Source organism: Dipodomys spectabilis, unplaced genomic scaffold (assembly GCF_019054845.1).
Source record: "Dipodomys spectabilis isolate Male_0828 unplaced genomic scaffold, ASM1905484v1 ptg000098l, whole genome shotgun sequence".
In the NCBI taxonomy this organism is placed as follows: domain Eukaryota; kingdom Metazoa; phylum Chordata; class Mammalia; order Rodentia; family Heteromyidae; genus Dipodomys; species Dipodomys spectabilis.
In genome coordinates, this window is record NW_024870775.1 from 5,638,155 (window position 1) to 5,651,807 (window position 13,653).

A 13,653-nucleotide genomic window follows, 5' to 3' on the forward strand; every position below is an offset into this window, starting at 1 on the left:
GCTCAGTCCTGGTTTTTTCATGACCTTTTTGTAGGGCTGGTACTAGGGCTGAACTCAGAGCCTTAAGCCCTCTACTAGTTGAACCACACACAGTCTTTTGTGTTCAGTTTGTCTTTCAAATAGGGTCTTAGGCTAACTTGCTGCAGCTGACTCAGGCCTGGAGCCTCCTACTTCTGCTTTCTGAGCAGTGGGGCCCACTACCATGCCCACCTTGTTTTCTGACACAGTCTCACTGTCTGAAACCAAGATCCTCCACATTCCACCTCCTGAGATTACAGCTGGGATTACATGTACCCAACTGGCTTATTACCACCATACCTGATTTCACTGTGCTTTGACTTTTTATTTACCTATTTTTGTGCTGGTAATGGGGCTTGAACTTAGGGCCTTTTTCCCTTGCTTGACATTTTCACTAGACTAGTACTCTGCCACTTGAGCTACCCCTACTTCTAGTATTTTGTTGTTAACTGGAGATAAAGAGTCTCATGGACTTTTCTTTTTTTTGGGGGGGGGGGGGGCGTCTTGAACTCAGGGCCTGAGCTCTGTCTCTGAGCCTCTCTGTGCTCAAGGCTAGCACTCTACCACTTGAGCCACAGCACTACTTCCGGCCTTTTCTGTGTATGTGGTCCTGAGGAATTAAACCCAGAGCTTCGTGCATGCTAGGCAAGCACTCTAGCACTAAGCCATATTCACATTCCCAGCCCCTCATGGACTTTTCTGTCTGGGCTGGCTTTGAACCTCTATCCTCAGATCTCAACTTCCTGAGTAGGATTACAGGTGTGAGCTTCTAGTGCCTGGCTCTATTTTTTTTTTTTTAAATGGGTGCAAAAATTGACCTCAGGGCTGGGAAGGTGGCTCAGTGGTAGAGCGCTTGCCTTGCATGCATGAGGCCCTGGATTCGATTCCTCAGCACCACATAAGCAAAAAGAAAAAAGCTGGAAGTGGCGCTGTGGCTCAAGTGGTAGAGCGCTAGCCTTGAGCTGAAGAGCTGAGGGACAGCGCCCAGGCCCAGAGTTCAGGCCCCACGACCTGACACCCCCTCCCCCCCAAAAAAACAACTGACCTCAGGTTCTACTCTCTGAGGGCTCTACAGGCACAGAAAAAAATAACATCAACTGTCCTGGCTTAATCCCTGTGAAAATAAGAGAAAAAAGTTGTTTTCTCCTTTAGGAGTTTAACTCATTTAATGCCTGAGAGCAGGTCCTGTGCTGCTCCTCCTCCTCCCTTGCTGTCTGCCAAGGGTGGACAGTTGAATTTGTGCTAAATGCACCAGGGACAGCTCCACAGAGAGGACTGTGGCTGCCAGGGGCCAGCAAGACAAGACGGTACTGGGAAGGGGAGGGAGCATGAGCAGGCCAGGCCTGGGGCGCCCTGTGTAGATACAGGAGACGCCCAGGAGGTCAGCAGCCCCTGGGCTGAGGATGTGCAGTGTCCTCGCAGGACTTCACTGGACACCCGGGTAAAGACACTGACTAGGAGGTGACAGTGGGTGAGCCCGAGACCTGGCCGGAGTGGTCACATTTATCTTCTCTTCCTTCCCTTCATTTTTTCCCTACTCTTTCTGTGGACAGGGAGCAGCCTGGGCTGACAAGAGGGGGGAGACGTGGTACAAATTCAGTTGCCAGGGGCTGGTGGCTCACACCTGTTATCCGAGCTACTCAGGAGGCTGAGACCTGAGGATCTGTTTGAAGTCAGCAGGGGCAGGAAAGTCCTGCCGCAAGGTTCTTATCACAGGTTAATCACCGAAAAGCCAGAAGTGGAGCTTTGGCTTAAGTGGTAGAGTACTAACCTTGAGCAAAAAAGCTCAGGGACAGTGCCGAGGCTCTGAGTTCAAGCCCCAGGACTGTCACAAAAAGAACAACAAAAAAGCAAGCCAGATTGGTGGCACATGCCTATAAATGCCATGTGAATGTGAAAATAGGTGAATCTTCGTCCAAGTTTGTCTGGGGCAAACTTGAGACCCTCTCATCTAAAAACTGAAAACACAAAGGAAGTGCAAACACAATCCTCTCAGATCGAAGCCTAATACCAGGGCACAGCTGGTGGCTCACACCTGCAATCCTAGCTACTCTGGAATCTCAGATCTGAGGATCATGGGTTGAAGCCAGTTTCTTGCCAATTAACCAGCAAAAAGCTGGAAGTAGAGCTGCGGCTCAAATGTTAAGAGTTCTAGTTTTGAGCACAAAAAGCTCAGGGACAGTGTGTGTGAGTTCAAGCCCCAGGACCGACAAACAAAAAACAAACACTTGGGGCTGGGAAGGTGGCTCAGTGGTAGAGTCTTTGCCTTGCATGCATGAGGCCCTGGATTCAACTCCTCAGCACCACATAAGCAGAAAAAGCAGGTAGTGGTGCCGTGGCTCAAGTGGTAGAGAGCTAGCCTTGAGCTGAAGAGCTCAGGGACAGAGCCTAGGCCCAGAGTTTAGGCCCCATGACTGACACACACACACACACACACACACACACACACACACACACACACTAAACAAACACTTGTGAGGGGCCAAGTCCATGTGCGGTGGTGTGGCGAGGGTGGCCGCTATGTGGCGGGACTAGGCAGGGGTGGGGAGGGCCTACCTGTAGTTGTGGAACCAGTTGATGACGGTGCTGGTCTTCAAGTTGAGCTGGGTGGCTAGCTCCTCGATGGTTTTTGGTGACGGGTATGGCTTCTGCTGATAGGCTCTCTTCAGAGCTTCCTTCTCTTCAGGGGCCAGCACCACACGGGGTTTCTTGAGCTGGTGCTGTGGCTGGGGGCTGGCACCCTGGCTGTAGTCGATGCCCACGGCAGGGGGCTCACAGGCCTGGCTGTCGCTGACGGAGCTGTGCCGCCGTTTCATGTAGGCTGCAGGGAGGAGAGACATTGAGGTCAGGGCTGGCTGTGTGAGAAGCCCAATGCCCTTGCTCCCCAAGTGGGTACCTTATACCCCTGCCCTGGCTCTGTCCCTGTCCCTGTGCAGGGCATGGGGTGGGCACCGAGGAGGCTTCCTAGGACAGACTGCTGAGGAGGACAGGGATTGACCAGAAAAACATAGGCCAGGAGGTGAAAGAGGACAGGACAATGTTTAGAAATGTGGAAACACAACATGTGGCATATTGAGGATGGAGGATCCTGAGTTCAAGGCCAGCCTGGGCTGCATTGTGACACAAAACCAAAATCTTAAAAAACTCTCCCGCCGGGCGCCGTGGCTCACACCTGTAATCCTAGCTACTCAGGAGGCTGAGATCTGAGGATTGCGGTTCAAAGACAGCCCAGGCACGAAAGTCCGTGAGACTCTTATCTCCAATAAACCACTAGAAAACGGGAAGTGGCGCTGTGGCTCAAGCAGTAGAGTGCTCACTTTGAGCTGAAGAGCTGAGGGACAGCTCCCAAGCCCAGAGTTTCAAGCCCCATTACCGACAAAAAAAAAAAAAAAAATTCCCCCTCCACTCTAGTGGAATTGTTCACACTCATCTCCCCAGGGGACCGATTTGGACTATGGAGTGAAATTTTTTTCAGTTCTTTATTTATTCTTAATTACTTTTTTCTGTTTACGTTGTACCAAGGAATAAAACCCAGGACCTCATGCATGCTAGGCAAGCCACATTCCTTGCTCCTCTTTCCAGTTCTTTATCTTCTTTTCCTGCTATGCTGGGGACCAAAGAGCACGCCTGGCCCTTCTGAACCAGTTCTGGCAAGTGCAGCTGCGTTAGCAGCGCTGGTTCACCCCTAGTTGTTACCCAGTTTACCCATGAGGAAACCGCAGGCTGTAAGTGACAATGCTAAGGCCCTCCTGCCACAGCAGGCTAGAGAGCTGCACCCGAGCCGTGCTGCCACTCAGGCAAATGCAGGGGAGAATGGAAACCATAGTCAGTGCCATGTGTGTCCAGCTGAGATACAGGAAGTGAGTGTGAGTGCACGTTGGTGTGTGTGTATGTGTGTGTGTGCATACATGCACGTTGCGCTGGGTCTGTATGTGAGCTTCAGATAATGTGGGCAGGTTGGGTCACAGAAGAAACAAAGGCAGAAGACAGGATAGGGAGGAATGGAACACCAGAGCTTATGGGAGAAGCTGAAGCTTCAGGAAGGAGAGGATGCACACAGTGTAGGAATGAACCGTTTGTCTGGGACCTGGTGCAGGACTTTTAGGCCAGGCCAGGCCATGGGCACAACTCATGCCAGAGAACAAAGTGCTCACTGCACACTTAATGGCCAGCTGTTTGTCTAATCCTTAGCGCTGGAGGAAGTGAGGGTCACTTGCTGGGGGATTACTGCTCTCCCTTGCCATTGCATGCTGTGACTAGGGAACAATGGAGAAGGAAAACCTGAGAGATTTAATACACATGGCCTGGTCAAGGGCTGGGAGTGGGCACCGAGGGGGAAGACTGGCTCAGTGCCTGCGCAGTCGCCTGCCAGGGAAGGAACAGCCTAGTGAAGAACACCTAGCTAGATGGCCTCACAGCCACTTTGGGGAGCTGAGATGGCAGAAGGCCAGGGCCCACTGAGACAATAACTCTTTGAAACACAAGATGGCGCCCAGAGCCTGTGTGGAAGGAAGCAGGAGCCTGGGGAACCCTGCAGAGCGGCTGGGTGGCCCAGCAGGAAATGGTGTCCTCTGTCCTGAAGAATGACAGGACAGGGTTGCTCAGGGGCACTTCGTGGCTGAGGGAGGCCTGCACATAGCAGCAGCACGTTTCCTGACAGGGTGGGACACTTTAATGTTATTGTCTGGATGAGTGTTGAAACTCAGGTGCTTTTTTGTTGTTATTGATCCTGGGGCTTGAACTCAGGGTTGGGTGCTGTCCCTCTTTTGCACAAGGCTAGTGCTCTACCACTTACAGCCACAGCACCACTTACGGTTTTCTGGTCTCACAGATTTTTCTGCCCTGGCTGGTTTTGAACCGTGATCGTCAGATCTCAGCCTCTTGAGTAGCTATGATTACAGATCTGAGCCATGAGTATCTGCTCATATTGGGTTAATAGCCTTCTCCCTTGAAATGTTTCCTACATCTTTAAAATCTAGCGACTCATGTGTCAGAGGCCTCTGTCAACACTTATTCCTCACTGAGAAGGGCCAGTGTGCCATGGAGGGCACTGTGGGCAGGGCACTACCTTTCTTCTCCATCCGCTTCATGTCCATCAGCTTTTCCACATTGTTGGGGTCATTGAGCCACAGCTGCATGCGGACGAATGGCTCCCGGCCCTTCAGGCTCAGCTTGTGCCAGGGCTTTGGCCGGGCAAGCAGGTCGGACACAGAGCCTTGTGTGAGCCCCAGGATGGTCTCCCCAAATAGGCGCTGACCTGGAGGGAAAGCAGAGAGGATGGTCGTGACAGCCAGGTGCCCAAGAGGACAAGCAGGGGTCAGCCCTGAATCTGGCTAATGGGAGCCTGGCTCAGAGCAGCCTTTTTGTTGTTGTTGCTTTTTTTTGCAATTTTTTTTTATTGTGATTAAGTGATTACACAAATTTCACAATATTGTGGGATAGTGATATTTCGTTAAAGCCACAAACACATTCTAACCTTCATGGTCAGAGCAGCCTATTGAACAAACATGTTTTCTTTCATTTTGTTTTGTATGGATATTGGGGTTTGAACCCAGGGCCCTGGGCACTGTCCTTGAGATTTTTCTGCTCAGGATAAGGGCTCTACCACTGGAGCCACAGCTTCAGTTCTTGACTTGTTAATTGGTGGTAAGAGTCTCATAGACCTTTCTGCCTGGGTTAGCTTTGAATCTTGATCTTCAGATGTCAGCCTCCTGAGTGGCGAGGGTGACAGGTATGAGCCATCAATGTTTTCTTTTTTTTGTGGTGCTGGGCGGGGCTGGACCCCAGGGCCTGTGGCACTGCCCCATCCCTGAGCTCCGGGGCCAGCACCAGCTTTGCAGTGCAGGGCTGGCTTTCCATTTCCATACGTATGACAGGCTGCTGCTGCGCTTCAAAAAAAACCACCAGGTGAGCTGAGTTGAGCTGAGCTTTGCCCCACCCCACCTAGGCTTCTCTGAAATGAAATCCTCAATGTGAGCCATGAGGCGCAGCGGCACTCTCTACCAGAGGCTGCCTGGTCTCCTCTCAAAAGTGGGGAGACGGCGGGTCTTGCTGAGAGGAAAGGGCCCTGGGCCTGGGGTCACAGCGGGAAAGAGGAGGGCTCTTGCGCTGGGTTGAAAGGCAGGCTGGCCTGAAGCTGAGGCCCAGAACTCAATAGAGCTGGTGGATCAAACCCTCTGGGTCCTTTCTTGTCTCATGCAGGGGCAAGGCCCTTGGTGCCTTGGCTCATCATGGGGGCTGTGGCTGGGGAGATGCACAGAGCTCATCAGAGGCTGGAAAGAAAGGCTCTCCCTGAGCCACTGGACTGTGGGGATGAGGGCCAGCACTTGTAAAGCTACCCATTAGAACGACCACCATCTGTGTGACCTGATGGCAGCGCTTGAACGAGGAGGAGTGGGATCAGAGACCACGCACACTCCAGAACCCCAGTGGAGATGGCGGTGGGCCCTGGCATTGTCTCTGCTGCCAGATTCAGCTCAGACTTGGACTCCAGGTGCCTATAAGTCCACCGAGGGCAGGCCCCAGGGAAAGGTAGCTGCTTTTCTTTCCTAAGTGTGTGTGTGTGCGCGCTTGTAGTGAGCTTGAACTCAGGTCTAGGTGCTGTCTCTGAGGTTTTTCCCCAAGGCTGGTGCTCTGCTTTATTATGTGAGCCACAGCTCCATGTCCAGCTTTTTGGAGGTTAATTGGAATTAAGATCTCAGGGACTTTCCTGTCCAGGATGACTTTGCAGTGTGATCTTCAGATCTCAGCCTCCTAAGTAGCTAGGATTATAGGCATGAGCCACAGCACCTGGAAGTAATCACTTTTCCAGAACGGCAAAGTTCAGCTAGAATTACCATGGGCCTTTTTCAGTACTGGGGTTTGAATTTGACCGATTTCTGTCCCCAATTCCCTTCTTGCTTCTGATTGCCATGGGAAAGTGACCTGCCTGGGATCACAGAGGGGTGTGTTGTAGCACTGGGAAGTTCTGCACACAACCTCCCTCGTCTCTAGCATGAAGGAGAGCCAGGAGGAGGTGCCCGTGTTTGCCGTGCCTTGGAAGTGTTCTCCCTCATGGCAGGGCTGTCCAGCCTGCTCCCTTGGACTTGCGACAGGACGGGGAAGGAGGGGCTCACGCCAGGGGCTCCCTCATATCTCCGTAACTGATGAGCAGATGGGACCCAAAGCCACGGTCGCTCTTAGTGTCCTTGCAAATGCCCACAAGTCTGGGCTACTTTTTCTTGCTGTTCTGGAGAACACATTGCAAAAATGGGCAGAGCTGAGTCCCCAGTTGGAGGGGTCGGGCTGAGTGCACTTCACAGCTATTCCCGGGGAGCAGCAGCCACCTGTGCGGGTCCCCACCACCCCGCGGGGCAGTAGCTGAGAAGGCAGCTTCCTTTTGCATTGGCTCCGTGTGTGTGTGTGTGTGACACGAAATTGCCGATTACCCCCATTCTCGCCATGGCTGCCATCCAGCGGGGTTACAACCCTCAGCAGCCGCTATGGGCAGAGCCAAGGCTGTGGTCTGTGCCAGGCAGTGCCCAGGGGAGGAAGCCAGTTCTGTGGAGGTATTCTGGGGAACAGAGCTTCACCAGGCAGCGCAAGGGTGCCAGCTACACACAGGGCTGGGGGCTCTCAGCACTATCACCCCAGCTTTACCAGAGGGCTTGCTGCATACCACAAGGAGGGGGAAGCCTGGGGAGTAGCCCTCAGCCTCCCATGAAACCATGGCACTGCCTGGCTCTGGTGTCAGCCTTGGGTTCAGGGCTCTGCTGGGAAGGTTCCAGCCCTGAGCTGACTTGACTTTGTGATGTGTGCTGGACCATAGGCCATCTTCCAACAGTCCCAGGGGAAGGCCTGGGATGGACCCCTACACTAGCTTCCTTAGGAGCCCTCAGTGCTCACAGCCCTGGAATACTATTAATTTTTGGGGCTAGGGATCGATCCCAAGCCTTGCATAGACCAAGCAGGCACTTGATCACAGACCTCCACTCCAGCCATCTGGGCTTTATTGTTCAGACAGGGCTAGGGGTTTGCCTGGGGCTTGGCCTCGGCCTATGATCCTCCTATTTTCAGCTGTACTGTAGCTGGGATGCCTGCAGGACTACCATGCCTGGCTTGTTTTGTTGAGATGGGGCTCTAACTTTTTCTCCAGGCTGGCCTCAAACTTCAGTCCTCCTGATCTCCACCTCTGAGTAGCCAGTGTTAGGAGTGAGAGCCTCCAGGCTGGGCTGGACCACATTTTTGTAAGTAGCCTGTCCAGATTCAACTCCTGGCTGGCTCAGCCTGTGGTCCCTTCCCCAAGGACCCCGGGGAGACACCCACCGAGGTTGTTGTCCGTCAGCACTTCCTTGACCCTCTTGGTTATGCCGTAGGTGTCCAGCTCTGGAGACATGGCCACCAACTCCTGGATGCTGAGGGCCGAGTGTCCGGAGGGAGGCAGCGGGGTAGGGGGCTGGGAGTCAGAGGCTGGCGGGTCACTGGGCTCTGGGGCTTTGCCGTCTTTGCTGGCGTCAATGGGGGGACAGGGCTGCTGGACCAGCTCCGTTAGACTCTTCACAGACTCACTGGAACTCATCGGGGACTCGGGGGCTGGGCTGCAGCTGGCCGAGGTCTTCGGAGTGCTTTCTGGAAAACAGGAAGAGCTGGGATGAGAACAGTTCACAGTGCAGACTTTCTCCACAAAATGCTAATTAAATGCCTCCCGCACAAGTGCCCGTGTGCGGGCCACGGATGTCAGGCATTGTCTGAGAGTAGTTTTAACTGAGAGTAACCTCTAATTTTCTGCATTAGAAGAACAAAAATAACACCAACAAGTGCACACACACACACACACACACACACACACACACACACAACCTAGAGGTTTGAATAAAAGGCTCCTAAGATTTAATATCAGTGCATTTTACAAAAAAAGAAAAAAAATGTCCTATGAATCATGTGTTATCACTGTCATGATTTCATCTAGTGAAACCCTGTAATTCTAATAATTCAGAAGGACTGAGGGTAGATGATAAGTTACATAATTATCCATAGTTCCCAGAAAAAAAAAGAATGCACAGGTCATCAAGTGACGGGCGGCCGCCACAGTTACAGAGACACTTGAACCCGAGCTGCGCCTGCTGCCCTGGAAGAGCCCATGGAGGCGTGGGAGATGATACGGTGGGGGTGGGGAGTGGGGGGGGCGTGGGGGACTGGTACCTGGTACCAGCAGCAGCTAAAGAGAACCACAGGGGGCTGGGACACCGTCACCACCAGGTACCGCACGTTCCTGCTAAGGAATGCCATGTACCTCACTGGGCTCACCATGGCCCGTGAGAAATGCCACCTCTGCCCTCGGGGTGAGTAGGTCCCTCTAACTCTGTTTTTCTTCTTCTTCAGTACTGTGTTTGAACCCAGGGCCTTACCCTTGCCAGGCAGGCACTCTACCACCTGAGCCATGCCACCAGCCCTTTTGGCTTTAGGTTTATTTTTCAGAATAGGGCTTGTGTTTTTGCCTAGACTAGCCTTATCAGTAAGGTCCTACCCCCTGCCTCTTGAGTAGCTAGGATTACAGACATGCACTACTCCACCCTCTAACTCTCTTTAGCATCACCAGTGAAAACTGACTGCACAAGCTTAAATTTGTTTGGGGTGGGGGGGAGGGAGTGGGGAATGATCACTAAAAACTGGCCACTTTCTGGTAGCCAATGACAGAGGAAGGAAGTTTATCCAGGAGGAGGAGGAGAAGGAGGGGCTTGGTGCTGAGGTCCTACCCACTGAGAGGGCACACTCTCCCTCTGCCCTCAGACCAACAAATGAAGGGCATAAAGGGGGTACAGGCAAGGCTAGGTTTCAAGTGCTCTGAGCCACAAAAGGACAAGTGACTAAGGACAGGTCTCAGGGTCTCTTCTTGCTCACTGCCCCAACCAGGAGAGCATGCAACAGCAAGGAATTTCCTTTCACTGTGGCATCTATGGAGCTACTATGTAGGCCCTGCTGGGGGCCTGATCTGGACTCCAGAGCATGGTGAATGTATTCCAAAGAGGAGAAAGATTTTGTATGAGAACTGAGAGAGAACTGTAGCGCAAATAAATAAAACGACCGCAATTCAACCGGCACCATCATGGCCAGCTGTGTTGTCAGCCAGCAAAATCAGGTTAAAAACCAACCCAAGTGCTTTGTGATAGATGTAAAAGAGGCTGGGCGTAAGAGGCAGCAATGGTTGTATCAATCTCAAAGGCAATATGATTCCTGTAAATCGGATTTCTTCCCTCTGTCACCCCCGGGTCAGCAGACAACTGGATCTGAACCCCAGCAAATGTCGTTTTGGAATCAGAGGTAGCGAGGAGCGGTTCTGTAAATTCGCCCCGATTCACCCATGCGAGGGGCTGAGCCGGCAGATCATTCATCTTGCTCAGCGTCGCCTGTCAAGGATGGCATGAATTTCCCACGTGATAAACACTGCGTCTCAGGTTTGTGTCCTTTAACCCACGGCAAGGTCAAAATCATGGTCGCTGGGCTAATAAACCGCATGGAGCTGCTTGCATTCTCACTTCCTGGTTTTGTGTGGGTGCCTCTTGCCACCCTAGTCTTCCTGAATAACTGGGGTGGCTGTGCACCACCCCTCCTCCCCCCAACCAGGGACCCTCTCCTGTGTTTTGGCTGGGAAGAGCCTGGGTAGAGAGAACTGGAATTGCCACACTGGCAGATGCCTGCCATCAAACCCACCTGGTCCCTGAGGTTGGGGCATGTGGAGGCTAGGAGGTGCTGGGCTGGCGGGGGTCTGCAGGCACCCCTGGAGACAGGTGCCTCTGTGGCCCCAGGCCACAGAACACACCCACAGTTCTGATGAGGTGTGGACAAGAAGATGGACTAGATGTTGGAGCGTGGTTTTGAACGGCTGCCTTCACAAAGTGCCACACCTGGCAGCAAGCAGCCAGGGAGCCCTTCCCAGGCTCAGAGCAGTGAGGACCATGAGGCCTGTGTGACTTGTTGTGTGTGGGGGGGGGGGGGGGGGGGGAGGGGAAGGGATACTGGGCCTGGAACTCAAGGCCTTATGCTTGCAAGAGAGGTGCTCTACCACTTGAGCCACATCTACAGCAACCAATTATGCATTGGTTGTTTAGGAGTTGGGGTCTTGCTTTATGCCTGGGCCCAGCTGTGATTGCCCACTTATGCTTCCCTATGGGTAGATAACAGACATGTGCCAGCAGGCTCAGTCAGGCATTGGGATGGAGTCTTGAGAAATTCTTTTTGCTCAGGCTAGCCTTGAACCTTGACATTGTGCTTTGTCTCCAGACTTGAGGCACTGTGTCAATGTATTTATTATTATTTTTTTTCCAATCCTGGGGCTTGAACTCAGGGCCTGGGCACTGTCCCTGAGCCTCTCTGTGATCAAGGCTAGCACTACCACTTGAGCCACAGCGCCACTTGTAGCTTTTCCTGTTTATGTGGTATTGAGGAATGGAACCTAGGGCTTCATGCATGCTAGGCATGCACCCTACTACTAAGCCACATTCCCAGCCCAAGTGTACTTATTTTTTAAGGTAAGCGTTACATTCATGATCTTCTTTAGCCACTGGGATCACAAGGTATGCCCCCCACCCCCCAGCCTGGCTGTTATTCATGATTGTCAAAAGTCTTGATAATTATTTTTATAAAAAGACTGAATAAGATTATTTTTGTTGTTGTCGATCATGGGGCCTGAACTCTGAGCCTGGGTGCTGTCCCTTCGCTCTTCAGCTTAAGGCTGTTTATGTGGTGCTGAGGAATTGAACCCAGGGCCTCACGCATGCAAGGCCAGTACTCTACCACTGAGCCACCTTCCCAGGTCTGAATAAGATTTAAAAAAAAACCCTGCACAAACCCAGCTGCACAAGGTGGCTCAGTGGTAGAGTGCTTGCCTTGCATGTATGAGGCCCTGGGTTTGATTCCTCAGCACTACATAAGCAGAAAAAGCTGTATGTGATGCTGTGGCTCAAGTGGTAGAGTGCTAGTCTTGAGCTGAAGAGCTGAGGGACAGCACCCAGGCCCAGAGTTCAGGTCTCACAACTGACAAAAAAAGAAAAAAAGAAAAAAAAAAAAAACCGCACAAACCCGCCGTAAAACAGTTCTATTAGTGCAATGGGATTTCCACTGCTTATAAATTACATATATATATATATTTTTTTTTTTTTTTGGGGGGGGGGGTCCGGTCGTGGGGTCTGAACTCTGGGCCTGGGCGCTGTCCCTCAGCTCTTCAGCTCAAGGCTAGCGCTCTACCACTTGAGCCACAGCGCCACTTCCGGCTTTTTTCTTTTTGCTTATGTGGTGTTGAGGAATCGAACCCAGGGCCTCATGCATGCAAGGCAAGTGCTCTACCACTGAGCCACCTTCCCAGCCCCTTATAAATTATATTTTAACGAAACCTTACTTAGGAAGAGTCAATGCAAGGAGTGAACGGAGGCGGGCCATTCCGCTCATTCTTTGGCCCCTTCTGTCGTCTCAGGCCCTGAGAACAGTGGAGGTGGCCCATGCAGCTGGGGCTGGCACTCCTGTGCGACAGGATGGGCCTTGGGGCGGTGCCTGGGGAGAGGCAGTGGGCTCCTCCCATTGATGATCACTTCTGCAGATGGGCATTTCCAGGAGGTGCCACACGGGAGGAGGGCCCAGCCAGGTAAGATGGGGGAAAGGCCAAGGGGAAGGGAGGTGGGAGGCCACTTGGGATGTCTGCGTTTGAATCCTGGTTCAGGGAGGAGCAGGCCAGGCCCACCTGAGGATGGGGCTGCCTTTGCTCAGTATTGCTTCTCTATTCGCTGGGCACAGAACATTGATTGGGGTGCCACATGGAAAAGCCCCCAAATGGAAATAGGAGCAGCTCGAATGGTAGTTTGTTCATACAACAGCCTATGTGGCATCAGCAGTAGGGTGACATGACAGCCGGGCACGCGAGGAGCTTGGCGAGTAAAGTGCGGCTGAGACAGAGCTGAGTGTTAGAAGCAGGGAGGGAAGCCTGCACACGCTCCTGAACCGACACTGAAGGGCTAAGCGAGGGAATGGCGGTGTGCACTGCATGGGAAGTAACAGATTCAAGGCAGTCTGCTAACAACTACAACATGTCTGTTTGCTCCATCCATCCATCTGTCCATCCCATCATGACTATCTGTCCATCCAACCATTCATCCATCATCTACCCACCCATCTACCATTCGTCTACCCATCCATCCATCCATCCACCCACCCAACCACCCATCCATCCATCCATCCATCCATCCATCTGGTCATCCAACTATCTGTCCATCCACCCACTCATCTGTCTATCCACCCATCCACAAATCCTTCATCCATCCAACCTCTATCATCTACACATCCATTTATCCATCCATCCACCCACCCACCCATCCATCCATCCAGTCCTCCCTCGTCCACACATTTCAAAGCCCTCACTGTGTTATATGCACTCTGCTAGGCATGAGAGACTGGAGAAACCAGATTTAAAATGTTGCTTTCAAGGAGTCTGCTGCCTGCAGGATTCAGCTCAGGAGACCCGCAGGTTTAGAGGGTGGACCATGCGGACATTTTTCCTGCACAGGGCCGGATCTTGCCTAAGAGGAGCGCAGTTTAGGATGCACAGAGGCAAAGACAGTGAGTCAAGGCCTGTGCGACACACAAAGCATTCAGGAGCCCATAAAAGGA

General features: G+C 52.4%; 1 protein-coding gene across 7 annotated transcripts in view; it reads right to left on the reverse strand.

Annotated features, from left to right (window-relative positions):
* Cux1 (cut like homeobox 1) overlaps positions 1-13,653 on the reverse strand; it is a 256,975-nt gene that overhangs the window by 26,379 nt on the left and 216,943 nt on the right. For 5 of the 7 annotated variants that reach the window (XM_042686505.1, XM_042686504.1, XM_042686503.1 and 2 more), the window contains 3 exons: positions 8,323-8,625; positions 5,087-5,275; positions 2,575-2,839 (listed from right to left, as the gene is read on the reverse strand). The exons of the other annotated variants lie outside the window; for them this stretch is intronic. In XM_042686505.1, coding sequence (XP_042542439.1) covers positions 2,575-2,839; positions 5,087-5,275; positions 8,323-8,625 — 757 coding nt within the window. The remainder of the gene's footprint in view (positions 1-2,574; positions 2,840-5,086; positions 5,276-8,322; positions 8,626-13,653) is intronic. 7 annotated transcript variants of the gene reach the window in all.